Source organism: Oncorhynchus mykiss, chromosome 3, assembly GCF_057628025.1.
Source record: "Oncorhynchus mykiss isolate SJ-2025 chromosome 3, ASM5762802v1, whole genome shotgun sequence".
Lineage (NCBI taxonomy): Eukaryota > Metazoa > Chordata > Actinopteri > Salmoniformes > Salmonidae > Oncorhynchus > Oncorhynchus mykiss.
In genome coordinates, this window is record NC_143024.1 from 75,500,323 (window position 1) to 75,516,538 (window position 16,216).

The window sequence follows — 16,216 nt, forward strand, 5'->3', positions numbered from 1 at the left end:
CACATCTTCCTTGTATCCAGTTGACTGGAAGGTAATTGGGTCTAAACCGAGTGTCGTGTCTCTGTTACTATGCCAACAGTCTCTGTTACTGCTCTATAAGGAAGACCGATGCTTGTTTGTTATTATGGTCATAGACTTGTAGTGTTAGCCTCCAGAGCATGGAGCAAGGGGCTTAATCAGTAATGTACACTATATATATCAAAAGTATATCATATGGAGACAAACATAAACCTTTTACCTTATCTTAAGTAGACATAATTGCAAATTATTAAATCCTTCCAATATAAATACATTTAGAGAAACAATTTAGTTACGAATTTAACTTTAATTAAATGAGTTGACTCTTCACATGGGATGATTTCACTGAACAACAAGAGAAAGGGAATATTGAATGATCCCCAATGATCCATCGCATCTCCCAAAAACATTTTCAACATCTGTAAAATGATAGTCTAGAAACTAAAGCTTTGGTTGTTTTCCTCTCAGGCTTCCATGTCTTCTCCCTGGACCTCCTCAATGTCCACCTCTTGAACATCAGACTCTGAGGCCTCATCTTCACTGTCACTTAACAACCTTGTTGAGGATGGCTCGTTGTCAGGCTCAAAAAGCCTAGAATTTGCCCGGATGGCCACCATTTTTTCAACCGTTGTATTGGTCAGCCTGTTGTGTGCTTTGGTGTGTGTGTTCCCAAACAAGGACCAGTTGCGCTGTGAGGCGGCTGATGTTGGTGGGATTTGGAGGATGATGTAGGCAACAGGGGAAAGAGCCTCAGACCCACAAAGTCCCTTCTACCAGGTGGCTGATGAGCTATGTTGGGACGACTGCCATATTGCATCTCCATCACAAAGCCCTTGCTTGGAAGTATACATCGCCAGACTGCTAAGAACCTTGCCCTCATCCAGGCCAAGGTGGCGAGACACGGTAGTGATGACACCATAGGCCTTGTTGAGCTCTGCACCAGACAGGATGCTCTTGCAGCATACTTGGGTTCCAACATGTACGCTGGAGCGTGAATGGGCTTCAGGCAGAAGTCTTCACGCTTTTTGATGTACAGTGGGGCAAAAAAGTATTTAGTCAGCCACCAATTGTGCAAGTTCTCCCACTTAAAAAGATGAGAGAGGCCCGTAATTTTCATCATAGTTACACTTCAGCTATGACAGACAAAATGATTAAAAAATCCAGAAAATCATATTGTAGGATTTTTAATGAATTTATTTGCAAATTATGGTGGAAAATAAGTATTTGGACACCTACAAACAAGCAAGATTTCTGGCTCTCACAGACCTGTAACTTCTTCTTTAAGAGGCTCCTCTGTCCTCCACTCGTTACCTGTATTAATGGCACCTGTTTGAACTTGTTATCAGTATAAAAGACACCTGTCCACAACCTCAAACAGTCACACTCCAAACTCCACTATGGCCAAGACCAAAGAGCTGTCAAAGGACACCAGAAACAAAATTGTAGACCTGCACCAGGCTGGGAAGACTGAATCTGCAATAGGTAAGCAGCTTGGTTTGAAGAAATCAACTGTGGGAGCAATTATTAGGAAATGGAAGACATACAAGACCACTGATAATCTCCCTCGATCTGGGGCTCCACGCAAGATCTCACCCCGCGGGGTCAAAATGATCACAAGAACCACACGGAGGGACCTAGTGAATGACCTGCAGAGAGCTGGGACCAAAGTAACAAAGCCTACCATCAGTAACACACTACGCCGCCAGGGACTCAAATCCTGCAGTGCCATACGTGTCCCCCTGCTTAAGCCAGTACATGTCCAGGCCCGTCTGAAGTTTGCTAGAGAGCATTTGGATGATCCAGAAGAAGATTGGGAGAATGTCATATGGTCAGATGAAACCAAAATATAACTTTTTGGTAAAAGCTCAACTTGTGTTTGGAGGACAAAGAATGCTGAGTTGCATCATGCTTTGGGGCTGTTTTTCTGCAAAGGGACCAGGAAGACTGATCCGTGTAAAGGAAAGAATGAATAGGGCCATGTTTCGTGAGATTTTGAGTGAAAACCTCCTTCCATCAGCAAGGGCATTGAAGATGAAACGTGGCTGGGTCTTTCAGCATGACAATGATCCCAAACACACCGCCCGGGCAACGAAGGAGTGGCTTCGTAAGAAGCATTTCAAGGTCCTGGAGTGGTCTAGCTAGTCTCCAGATCTCAACCCCATAGAACATCTTTGGAGGGAGTTGAAAGTCCGTGTTGCCCAGCAACAGCCCCAAAACATCACTGCTCTAGAGGAGATCTGCATCGAGGAATGGGCCAAAATACCAGCAACAGTGTGTGAAAACCTTGTGAAGACTTACAGAAAACGTTTGACCTCTGTCATTGCCAACAAAGGGTATATAACAAAGTATTGAGGTAAACTTTTGTTATTGACCAAATACTTATTTTCCACCATAATTTGCAAATAAATTCATTAAAAATCCTACAATGGGATTTTCTGGATTTTTTTCCTCATTTTGTCTGTCATAGTTGAAGTGTACCTATAATGAAAATTACAGGCCTCTCATCTTTTTAAGTGGGAGAACTTGCACAATTGGTGGCTGACTAAATACTTTTTTGCCCCACTGTGTTTCATTACTGCAGTTTCCTCTGCTTGGAACAACAGTGAAGTGGGCAGGGAGGTACAGATTTCTTCTCATACATATGCAAGCAGAATCAGAACATCAGACAGGATGGCATTGTCTCCCTCAATCCGTGCAATGGCTACTGCTATAGGTTTCAGGCTGCTTACCACTTTCTCCCAAAATGCATCATCGAGGAGGATCCTCTTGATGGGGCTGTCCATATCGGCAGACTGTGATATGGCCATTTCTTGAGAGACTCCTTCCCCTCCAGGAGGCTGTCAAACATGATGACAACACCACCCCAATGGGTGTTGCTGGGCATCTTCAATGTGGTGCTCTTATTCTTCTCACTTTGCTTGGTGAGGTAGATTGCTGCTATAACTTGATGACCCTTCACATATCTAACCATTTCCTTGGCTCTCTTGTAGTGTATCCATTGTTTTCAGTGCCATGATGTCCTTGAGGAGCAGATTCAATGCATGAGCAGTACAGCCATTGGGTGTGGTGTGAGGGTAGGACTCCCATTTTAGACCAAGCAGCCTTTTATGTTTGCAGCATTGTCTGTCACCAGTGCAAATACCTTCTGTGGTCCAAGGTCATTGATGACTGCCTTCAGCTCATCTGCAATGTAGAGACCGGTGTGTCTGTGCTCTTGTAGAATACTGGTTGAGGGGTGGAGACTATGTAGTTAATTATTCCCTGCCCACAAACATTCAACCACCCATCGTAGATGATTGCAACACAGTCTGCTTTCTCTAGGATTTGCTTGACCTTCACTTGAACTTTGTTGAACTCTACATCCAGCAAATGAGTAGATAAAGCATGTCGGGTTGGAGGGGTGTATGCTGGGCAAAGAACATTCAGAAATCTCTTCCAATACACATTGCCTGTGAGCATCAGAGGTGAACCAGTTGCATACACAGCTCGAGCAAGACATTCATCAGCATTTCTCTGACTACGTTCCTCCATTGAGTCAAAAATACTTCTGATTCCAGGAGGACCATGAGTTGTTGCTATCGATAAGGTGTCTGATTCATCATTTTCACCTCGAATAAAAGTAGAGGGACTTTTGTCAGAGGTTGCGTGTTGTGAGCACTGAGGGAACTTTATGCATTTGGCCAGATGATACTGCATTCTTCACATATGATTTGGCACAGTATTTGCAGATGTACACAGCTTTTCATTCTACAATAGCTGCAGTGAAATGTCTCCACATATCAGATAGTCCCCGTTGCATTTTCCTATAAAGATTAGAATATATTTTTTGTAAAAAAAATAACAAATAAAATTCCATGTACATATAAATAGCTAATCAGTTAGATTAAACAACTCCTTTGTAAGTTAAATGTTTTAAAATAAAACATGTATGGAAACAGGTGAATTAACACTCCTCAGTTAGCAGGCTCAATCAAGCAAGCTAAAACCCACATGGTAGCAAAAACTAACTAGCAGAAATTGTTAACAAGTTAGAAATGATTTAAACACACTTTGCTGTAGGCTACTATTTACTAGTTAACAAAAAATAATGTATGTCCTATAAAATATATTCACCCCACCCAGTATTGCAATCAAACTTAGCAGAAAGCATATAGTCCTTGGCACAGACAGTGTGGTAGTGTGGGCTCGATAGCGTCTCATTAGTGTGCAAGAGCTTGAGAATCAACTGTACATGTGATGGAAGAATGCACTGTGCATGCAGAGAGTTGCAATTCCATTGAATTGGGGATTGTTTAACCAAAATATGCCACAAGACCTAGAATTGCCTGATGTGTATCCCATAAAAAAGGTTCACTGTTATAAGCTAACTTTTTGGATGAATTTAAACAAAATTCCCCAAATTCCTGTGCTTAACTTCCCATGGAAAATTGCCGGAAATATTCAGGAAATTTACCGGAAAATTTCCGACCCTTTGCAACCCTACCCATTGGTGACAGGTGTATAAAATTGAGAACACTGCCATGCAATCTCCATAGACAAACATCGGCAGTAGAATGGCCTTATTGAAGAGCTCAGTGACTTTTAACATTGCACCGTCATAGGATGCAACCTTTCCAACAAGTCAGTTTCTCAAATTTATGCTCTGCTAGAGCTGCCCCGGTCAACTGTAAGTGCTGTTATTGTGGAGTGGAAATGTCTCGGAGCGACAACACACAAGCCTAAGATCACCATGCGCAATGCCAAGCATCGGCTGGAGTGGTGTAAAGCTAGCCGCCATTCGACTCTGGCGCAGTGGATAGAGTTTTCTGGAGCGATGAATCACGCTTCACCATCTGGCAGTCCTGCGAACGAATATGGGTTTGGCGGATGCCAGGAGAACACTACCTGCCCCAATGCATAGTGCCAACTTTAAAGTTTGGTAGGGGAGAAATATAGGTCTGGGGTTGTTTTTCATGGTTAGGGCTAGGCCCCTTATCTCCAGTGAAGGGAAATCTTAACGCTACAGCATGCAATGACATTCTAGACGTTTCTGTGCTTCCAACTCTGTGGCAACAGTTTGGGGAAGGCCCTTCCTGTTTCAGCATGACAATGCCCCCATGCACAAAGCAAGGTCTATACAGAAATGGTTTGTCAAGATCTGTGTGGAAGAGCTTGACTGGCCTGCACAGAGCTCTGACCTCAACCCAATCGAACACCTTTTGGGATGAATTTGAATGCCGACTGTGAGCCAGGCCTAATCGCCCAACGTCAGTGCCTGACCTCACTAATGCTCTTGTGGCTGAATGGAAGCAAGTCCCCGCAGCAATGTTCCAACATCTAGTGGAAAGCCTTCCCAGAAGAGTGGAGGCTGTTATAGCAGCAAAGGGGGGAACAACGCCATATTAATTCCCATGATTTTGGATGTTCAACGAGCAGGTGTCCACATACTGTATTACACACTACATGACCAAAAGTAAGTACAATGTTTCTTTCTACATGGGCTGACTGTGGCAAACTGCCTGGACAATGTATACTCATGTCACTCATGGTATCTAAGAGTGTAGGGGGGGGGGGGTGTTTATTGACAGTTTGGTCCCTGAGGAGAGGGAGAGAGAGAAACAGAGGGAGTGCGTGTGTCCTGCAGGTGATGGGCTGTCAGTCAGACAGTGATGTTACTGGACCCCCTCTTCTCTCTTCCTTCATCTATCACACACATACACTCTACCTTGGGGGCAGAAGTCTAATTGAAGTAAATAGTGACATCGATGTCAGGTTGTGTGTGTGTGTATCTAACAAGGGGGATGTATTTTCTCTCAGTGTGAAGTCTGTTTTGGGGGGCTGTCTATAGTTATACATAAAGCTCTGGTGTGTGAATGCTGGTGTTCAAATTTAAATTAAACCAAGCAATCACCCCAGAATCCAGGTGTAGAGCATTCCCCACACACTCTCGACAGAGAGACAACCTATCCAATAGAATACCACTCTCTGCTGTCTCCAGAAGTGGAGGCACAACTTCCATTCACTCAACCCCTTAAATAGATGTACCTGTGGACAATCAGTGTGGCAGTCTGACAAACCTTTCCATTCAGTTAATTGTGTGTGTGTATAAATCGATAACGGTGACATTTTCGACTTAAACTCGTTGAAGAAAGATTTAGCTCAGAGTATCAGAATCAACCAATAGGAAGCATTATGCAAAAAAACATTTAATTTTAATTGGGAGGTTCCGAGTTGTCTTGAAAGTAGCAAATGAGCCTATGATCCCAGAGTGATGGCTCACCACGGTGACGTCTGTGACACATCGGCGATCAACGAGGCGGCTCGACCGTATCGTGGTGCTTTTTAATCATGATGTGATTAATGGAATCATCCCTGCATTAGAATTGCAAACGAGGCAGTGGAACAGCGGAGAGGGGATGGTGGGTGGGTGGGTGGGTGGGTGGATGACCTGCGCTCCTTCTCAGCCCTATCCACACCATCATTACCTGAGATAATTGTTCAACATCATGTCGGAATCTATTTGATTTCTTTTTATTTTTAATGAGAGCAGTAATGAGCGCAGTAATGGGGATTTCCATCAGTAAAATCACTGTCTCTATTCATTAAAGATGTTGAGTTATTCATAATGCTGCTGGCCAAGTCAGAGCTGTAACGTTATATCACAAACTGCAGTGAAGCTGGCATAGCAACAGTAGCCTTGAGGAACATAGATGGTGTGTGTGTGGCAGAGGTGGTTAGGTAACCTTGCCTGAGACCTGTAGACTTGCATAAGGCTCCCTAAGCTAATGCCTGGCCTTTAGCTCAGCAGGCTAACATGGTTTAGGGCTGTACAGACAACCCGGGTTCAAACCCAATTAGTCACATGTGTTCTCTATGTCAAAACACTTTGATGTTGGTTATATTTGGGCAAATATCTCCACTAACGGTGCTGAAAATATCCTCCGGTGGGTTTTATACAGGTAATGAAGTAAATGAATAACCCCTCACAACAGATTGTTGATAAAGATGTCTTCTCTCTCCCTGCTGAATGCCCTACCAGGCTGTGGAGAGATTAGTGGTTCTATAGTATTACGTATCCTCATCATATCTAATCATACCCCCCCCCCCCACATGGGAAGTCATTTATAGATCTGGTGGTCACAGGGAGATGGCTTTGGGCATGCAGTCAGCTTACATCTCCTCCACTATTGAGACATGTTTGGCTGCTTTTCCAAGGCTGTGTTGTGTGGTATAGTAAAAGTGTGGTGTGGATTATCAATAGGACAAAAACCGCAATGGGGCCATCATTAATGAGCAGGTTCATAAGGTGTTTGTTTTTGACGTAAGGTTAAGTTTAGAGACTACCGTGGTGGTCTGAAAGATTCCTGTACGCAGGCTGATAGTAGTAGTCGATCTAGTCAACAGGTTTCCTCGCAGGTTCTCACTCTCCATTCTTTCTCTCTCCTCTGTCTCTCTTTTTCTTTTTTTACAGGCTTTGTCGCTGTTCTGTCCCCTCAAGGATGAGGACTGCAATTTACGAACACATTCCTCCTCCCATAGCCACTTTTCTATCTGAGGGTTTTTGGTAGTCTAGCGTCTATCTGAAATTCACCAGAGGCTTGAGAAATCTGAAGGCTCCTGGAATATTCAGATACAGAGGGAAGTGTCTAGGGAATATCAGTGGGAGTGGGGGGTGAGTGTGTGTGCTTTTTAGATGGAGGGTCCTTATAGAAGGTAAGAGGTTAGAGATGGTGGGAGAAGATGAGTGGGCGGTAGCTTGACCTTCTCACCCTTCTTTCTCCTCCTCTCTCCTCCTGTTCTCTTTCCTCCTGTTCCTCTCCCTCTTAGCACGACAGCCTTGAGCAACAAATGCTGTGGCCATTCCACCTCTCACTGTGCCCTCCTCCTCCTCTCATTCTGTTCTCTTCTCTTTCTGCTTCCTTCCATCTCTGTCTCCATCTCTGCATGTGCAGCTTTGCTCTCCTACATACCAGTGTCCCTTGGGACCTGCAAGTTTTATCCTAATTCATTCCACACTAAACAGACATAAACCCTCAACACTCCCAGTCTTATACAACCCTACAGGAGAAGAGGCATGAGCAGACTGGTGAGAGAGGTATAGAGTAGGGGATAGGTTGAAAAAGAGAACTGGAAGAGAGTAAGGGAGATAGAGGGGAGATCTACAGTATACTATTCTCTCCCATACGGCCCTGACCCAGATGATCCCTGCCAGGGGCCTGTGAGTGACTAGAGGGGGAGATGGAGGCAGGCTGCTCTGAAGTTGAGAAATGCGTTTGTGTGTAAGTGTGTTTAGGGAGATGCGCCGACAAGTGTTTCAGCCCTTATCATGCAATAATTGCACATAATGCATCCATTTGTGAAAAAAGATGAGGAATGGATATTAGTGAGTGCGTGAGATCTGTGACATTGGATTGACTGACGTGATTTCTCTGGAGCCACTTGGTAAAAGTGCACAGATTTTTAATTGCACCAACAAACGCTAACTGGACATTTTCTCAGTAGAACAAAACCTGATTAGCCAACAAACAGACACCAACCAACTGGACTTCAGTGGTTGTTGGCTGTTCTTTGGCGTTTGTTGGACAGTCTGGACAGAGTGTACTATTTATCTCTGTATGACCGTGTCTAATACAATTGTGTGAACCTATCCTGGCCCCCTTGTTAGACACACACATACACACACACACACAATTTTGTTTTGCTATCCTTGTAGGGACCAAATAATTGATTCCCATCCAAAATCAAATTTTTCTTAACCTAACCATAACCTTAAGCCTAACCTTAACCCCATAAAACTATGCCTCCCTATTTGTCTGAATTTTCCTTGTTTTACTATCGTTGTGAGGACTTCTGGTACCCACAAGGATAGTTACACAAACACACACACAATGACAAAGAAAACGCCAAATAGATGAATCACTACATTTTGAAATGGCAAGCTGTTGATGAGCAGTCCAGTGGCAGTTAATGGAGATTTGGAGTGTGGGCTGTGGAGTACTCAACTTGGGTGGTTCCACCTATTTCACCTGTTTCTCTACTGATTCAGTCAAGTGATTCAGTTCAGTCAAATATAATTTGGGCTGCATGTTTAGTACTGTGCTGAAGAATATGAAATAACACTTAGGCCTGTTGTATTGAAAAAAATAATAGACTGTGATTTAAAACAGCATTCTGCTATTGATGTGTGTGGGTCCTTAAAGGAAACGTATTGTCTTTGTTTCAGATAAGATCAGTCTGGAGGGCATGGTGGTACAGAGAGCGGAGTGCAGACCAGCCGTCAATGAAAACTATATGAAACTGAAGAAGTGAGTGAAACTAAATGCATTACAATTTCAATATACAGTACCAGTCAAAAGTTTGGACACAGCTACTCATTTCAGGGTTTTTCTTTATTTGGACTATTTTCTACATTGTAGAATAATAGTGAAGACGTAACAACTATAAAATAACACACATGGAATCATGTAGTAACCAAAAAGGTGTTAAACAAATGAAAAATATGTTTCATATACGAGATTCTTCAAAGTAGGCACCCTTTGCCTTGATGACAGCTTTGCACACTCTTGGCATTCTCGCAACCAGCTTCATGAACCTGGAATGCATTTCAATTAACAGATGTGCATTATTGAAAGTTAATTTGTGGAATTTCTTTCCTTCTTAATGTGTTTGAGCCAATTAGTTGTGTTGTGACAAGGTAGGGGTGGTATACAGAACACAGCCCTATTTGGTAAAAAAACAAGTCCATATTATGGCAAGAACAGCTCAAATATGCAATTACAGCAGCCATGAAGGTTTTAAATTATATCACTGAAGCCCTTGACAAAAAAACAGCACTGTGTCTCACTTTTTATTGATCTCTCTAAGGCTTTTGATACAGTTGATCATGCTATACTAAGGCAGAGATTGTCGAGTGTAGGTCTTTCAGAGAATGCAGTTGCATGGTTTGCTAACTATCTGTCTATATACAACTCAATTTGATGGGCTTATGTCTGTTAATAATGGTGTGCCCCAAGGCTCTGTACTTGGCCCTCTCTTATTCACTATTTATATAAATGATTTAGACAAAAAAGTCCAAAATGCGCAACTTATTTTTATGTTGATGATACTGTTATTTACTGTTGTGCCTCGTCTCTTACAAAAGCGTTCCAGAACTTGCAAACTGCTTTTTATACTGTTGAACATACCTTGTGTCAATTGAAGCTTATCCTCAATGCTGACAAAACTAAACTTATGGTGTTTTCTAAAGCAAGAAATAGACCTCTGAACCTTTCACCTATTACTACCTGTCAGGGCAAGGAGATTGAGGTTGTAACCTCATATAAATATATTGGAATTTTAATTGATGACGGCCTCTCTTTTAAATTGCATATTCAACAACTTACAAAAAACATTGAGATTTTATTTTAGGAATAAGGCCTGTTTTTCTTTTGAAGCCAGGAGGCTAGTATCAGCTACATTTATGCCTTTACTAGACTATGGGGATATTTTATATATGAAGTGTTTGAGATCAATTGACACCCTTTACCATGGCACTTTAAGATTTATTTTAAACTGCAAAACCCTTACGCACCACTGCACTTTGTATACGAGGGTTGGCTGGCCTTCTCTAGTCACTCGTAGGCTCAGGCACTGGTATACTTTTATTTACAAAGCCATTTTGGGTTTACTACCTTTTTATTTGGGCATTTTTATTGTTCAGAAATGTGGTGGGTACTCTCTTCGTTCGCTGGACTGCTAACTGTTCCAAATGTCCGAACTGAATTTGGTAAAAGGGCTTTATGTACTCTGCGCCATCGTCTTGGAACGCCTTACAAAATACTTTTAAACTGGAAGAACTTGTCCCAATTGGTGTTTTTAAATCACTGATGAATGATCTTGAGACTGATTCCCTGACCTGTCAATGTTTTTAATTTGATGTTTTTGATTTTGTTATACTCTTGTGAATTCTATGGTTTTTACTAGATTACTTGTAGTTTTTCATGTTTGTCTGTAATTTTTGTAATGACTTGGTGCTGCCTATCTTGGCCAGGACGCTCTTGAAAAAGAGATTTTAAATCTCAATGAGCCCTTCCTGGTTAAATAAATCAAATAAACAATGATGAAACTGGCTCTCATGAGGACCGCCACAGGAAAAGAAGACCCAGAGTTACCAGCCTCAGAAATTGCAGCCCAAATAAATACTTCACAGAGTTCAAGTAACAGACACATCTCAACATCAACTGTTCAGAGGAGACTACCTGAATCAGGCCTTCATGGTCAAATTGTTGCAAAGAAACCACTACTAAAGAACACCAATAAGAAGAGGCTTGCTTGGGGCAAGAAACACGAGCAATGGACATTAAACTGGTGGAAATCCAAATTTGAGATTTTTGGTTCCAACCGCCGTGTCTTTGTGAGATGCAGAGTAGGTGAACAGATGATCTCTGCATGTGTGGTTCCCACCGTGAAGCATGGAGGAGGAGGTGTGGGGGTGCTTTGCTAAGGACACTGTCTGTGATTTTCTTTAGAATTCAAGGCACACCTACAGGTTGTGTAAGGACTGTTTGACCAAGCCGGAGAGTGATGGAGTGCTGCGTCAGCTGACCTGGCCTCCACAATCACCCAACGTCAACCCAATTGAGATGGTTTGGGATGAGTTGCACTGCAGAGTGAAGGAAAAGCGGCAAACATGTGCTCAGCATATGTGGGAACTCCTTCAAGACTGTTGGAAAAGCATTCCACGTGAAGCTGGTTGAGAGAATGCCAAGAGTGTGCAAAGCTGACACCAAGGCAAACGGTGACTACTTTGAAGAATCTCAAATATATCAAATATACTACATGATTCTATATATGTTATTTCATAGTTATGTCTTCACTATTGTTTTACAATGTAGAAAATAGTAAAAATAAATAAAAACCATTGAATGAGAATGTGTGTACAAACTTTTGACTGGTACTGTAATTAGGTGACAGTAAAATAAAGCATCACCAATAGGCTATTTCTCCTGGTTTCATTTCTGAGTGAGATTAGTAGATGTGGGAGGAACAGTAGCCATAGCGAACTCCAAGATAATATCTAATAATGGCGTATAACTGTTCTCAATTCAGTTTTATGGGAGCAGAGGTTGGCAGGGATTGCTATAGCAACTGTTCCTTGTGTGCTATGGCAACTATTCTCTCTCCTGTGTGTTATTTTAATTTTTTTATGTATTAGGGGTAGATCTGCTTTCATATTGCAGATAGAGTGTAGCTTCCATCAATGTAATTGTCTGCATCATTTCCAATCCTCCATATGTATGTATTTCCATATGTATATATATATATATAGATATATATAAAACAAAACAAAAAATATATATAATAGTTAGTTAGTTATTTATTTATTTATATATATATATATATATATATATCTTCTTTTTTTTTACAGTACCAGGCAAAAGTTTGGACACCAACTCATTCATTGTTTATTTTCACAATGTTCTACATTGTAGAATAATAGTTAAGACATCAACTATAAAATAACACATATGGAATCATGTAGTAACCAAAAAAGTGTTTCTTTAAAGTAGCCACCCTGTGCCTTGCTGACAGCTGTGCACACTCTTGGCATTCTTTCAACCAGCTTCATGAGGTATGCTTTTCCAACCTTCTTTCCCACATATGTTGAGCACTTGTTGGCTGCTTTTCCTTCACTCCACGGTCCAACTCATCCTAAACCATCTCAATTGGGTTGAGGTCGGGTGATTGTGGAGGCCAGGACATCTGATGCAGCACTCCATCACTCTCCTTCTTGGTCAAATAGCCCTTACACAGCCTGGAGGTGTTTTGGGTCATTGTCCTATTGATAAACAAATGATAGTCCCACTAAGCGCAAACCAGATGGGATGGCGTATCGCTGCAGTATGCTGTGGTAGCTATGCTGGTTAAGTGTGCCTTGAATTCTAAACAAATCACAGACGGTGTTAGCATTAAAGCACCTCACACATCACACCACCTCCTCCATGCTTCACAGTGGGAACCACACATCCGTGCTCTGCGTCTCACAAAGACACGCGATTGGAACCGAAAATCTCAAATTTGGACTCATCAAACCAAAGGACAGATTTCCGCCGGTCTAATGTCCATTGCTGAGAGTTTCTTGGCCCAAGCAAGTCTCTTCTTCTTATTGGTGTCCTTTAGTAGTGGTTTCTTTGCAGCAATTCAACCATGAAGGCCCGATTCACACAGTCTCCTCTGAACAGTTGATGTTGAGATGTCTGTTACTTGAACTCTGTGAAGCATTTATTTGGGCTGCAATTTCTGAGACTGGTAACTCTAATGAACTTATCCTCTGCAGCAGAGGTAACTCTGGGTCTTCCTTTCCTGTGGTGGTCTTCATGAGCGCCAGTTTCATCATAGCGCTTGATGGATTTTGCGACTCCACTTGGAAGACACTTTCAAAGTTCTTGAAATGTTTCGGATTGACTAACCTTAATGTCTTAAAGTAATGATGGACTGTTGTTTATTTTTGCTTATTTGAGTTGTTTTTGTCATAATATGGACTTGGATTTTTACCAAATAGGGTCATCTTCTGTATACCATGCATAGCTTGTCACAACTCAACTGATAGTCTCAAATGCATTATTTCAGGGTTTTACTTTTTATAAATTAGCAAAAAATTCTAAAAACCTGTTTTTTTTATGGGATATTGTGTGTAGATTGAGGGGGGGGGAGGGAAACATTGAATCAATTTTAGAATAAGTCTAATGTAACAATGTGGAAAAAGTCAAGTGGTCTGAATACTTTCCGAAGGCACTGTATATATACATTTTTATTAAAAAAAATATTTTCCTTTATTATTTTCCCCTAACCCTACCCTAATTGGAGTAAACTAATGGACAACAACTCTTAAGCTTATACATGCCTAATACATTTTCCAGACAGTTATGTTTTGTTTGTTTTTAAGCTACCCTCAACCCCTTCCTTCTATTTCTGAAGACCATCCAGTTACATTTTTATTTGCCATATTTTTTAAAATGTGCTGTTTCACAAAAGTTCTGAACCTTTATACATTTTATGGACACAGTATATTTTACAACAGTTATCTTGTTGTTATTATTCCCACCCTTCAGCTCCACTCAACCCCTCCCGTCTATCTCTTAACACCATCCAGTTTGGATTTCTATTTGCTATATATTTTTCAACTGTGCTGTGATGTTTCACAAAAGTTCTGAACCTTTCTATTCTCATAGTTTCTACAGATTGTAAATTAAAGATAACAATTTTGCTAAAAGTATTATTGATCGATTGACTATGACTTTTCAGTTAGCTCCAGGTAAATGTTGCAATTCTTCAGCCATTCCTGGACCTGTGACCAAAAAAAGCTACATGTGGACAGCACCAAAACAAATTATTTTAAGGATTGTCTCTTCGCAGCAAACTCTGCAGAGCTGGGATGGTTGTATCCCCCATATACAGTTCAGGTTGGAGTCATTAAAACCCGTTTTTCAACCACTCCACAAATGTCTTGTTAACTAACTATAGTTTTGGCAAGTTGGTTAGGACATCTACTTTGTGCATGACACAAGTAATTTTTCCAACAATTGTTTACAGACAGATTATTTCATTTTAAAATGCACTGTATCACAATTCCAGTGGGTCAGAAGTTTACATACACTAAGTTGACTGTCTTTAAACAGCTTGTGAAATTCCAGAAAATTATGTCATGGCTATAGAAGCTTCTGATAGGCTAATTGACATAATTTGAGTCAATTGGAGGTGTACCTGTGGATGTATTTCAAGGCCTACCTTCAAAACTCAGTGCCTCTTTGCTTGACATCATGGGAAAATCTAAAGAAATCAGCGAAATTCTAGACCTCCACAACATTGGTTCACCATTGGTAGCCATTTCCAATCCCCTGAAGATACCACATTCATATGTACAAACAATAGTACGCAAGTATAAACACCATGGGACCACGCAGATGTCATACGGCTCAGGAAGGTGATGTGTTCTGTCTCCTAGAGATGAAAGTACTTTGGTGCAAATCAATCCCAGAACAACGGCAAAGGACCTTGTGAAGAAGCCACTGCTCCAAAACCGCCATAAAAAAGCCACTACGGTTTGCAACTGCACATGGGAACAAAGATCATACTTTTTGGAGAAATGTCCTCTGGTCTGATGAAACAAAAATAGAACTGTTTGGCCATAATGACCATCATTATGTTTGGACGAAAAAGGGGGAGGCTTGCAAGCCGAAGAACACCATCCCAACCGTGAAGGAAGGGGTGGCAGCATCATGTTGTGGGGGTGCTTTACTGCAGGAGGGACTGGTGCTCTTCACAAAATAGATGGCATCATGAGGAAAGGAAAATTATGTGGATATATTGAAGCAACATCTCAAGACATCAGTCAGGAAGTTAAAGCTTGGTCGCAAATGGGTCTTCCAAGTGGACAATGACCCCAAGCATACTTCCAAAGCTGTGGCAAAATGGCTTAAGGACAACAAAGTCAAGGTATTGGAGTGGCCATCACAAAGCCCTGTACTCAATTCTATAGAAAATTTGTGGGCAGAACTGAAAAAGTGTGTGCGAGCAAGGAGGCCTTACAAACCTGACTCAGTTACACCAGCTGTCAGGAGGAATGGACCAAAATTCACCCAACTTATTGTGGGAAGCTTGTGGAAGGCTACCTGAATGGTTTGGCCTAAGTTAAACAATTTAAAGGCAACGCTACCGAACACTAATTGAGTGTATGTAAACTTCTGACCCACTGGGAATGTGATGAAAGAAATAAAAACTGAAATAAATCACTCTACTATTATTCTGACATTTCACATTCTTAAAATAAAGTGGTGATCCTAACTGACCTAAAACAGGGTATCTTTACTAGGATTAAATGTCAGGAATTGTGAAACTGAGTTTAAATGTATTTTGCTAAGGTGTATGTAAACTTCCCACTTCAACTGTATATACATTCTATTGGTTGCAATAATTTTTATAATCATTTAAATTGAAAAATCTTCTTTTTAAGTTGCCATTTTGCGTATCAATTCATAAACCATGTGGCATCAAAAATCTCTTCCTAACTATTTTGCCATCTAATTGGCACAGCTGTAAAAAAATTTTTAAAAAACTTACAAAAAAAAGTACCTTTATATTAAACTGATATACCGACAAGTTCTTTTCTGTTCCCCCTTCAACTTGCTTCTTCCATTTTTGCGGTAATGGTGCAATTAGTTGATTGTAATTTTGGGTAGAG

General features: G+C 41.2%; 1 protein-coding gene across 2 annotated transcripts in view; it reads left to right on the top strand.

The window, feature by feature from the left end:
- gtf2f2b (general transcription factor IIF subunit 2b) overlaps positions 1 to 16,216 on the top strand; it is a 56,250-nt gene that overhangs the window by 36,774 nt on the left and 3,260 nt on the right. For both annotated transcript variants that reach the window (XM_021597641.3, XM_090230150.1), the window contains one exon: positions 9,221 to 9,302. In XM_021597641.3, coding sequence (XP_021453316.2) covers positions 9,221 to 9,302 — 82 coding nt within the window. The remainder of the gene's footprint in view (positions 1 to 9,220; positions 9,303 to 16,216) is intronic.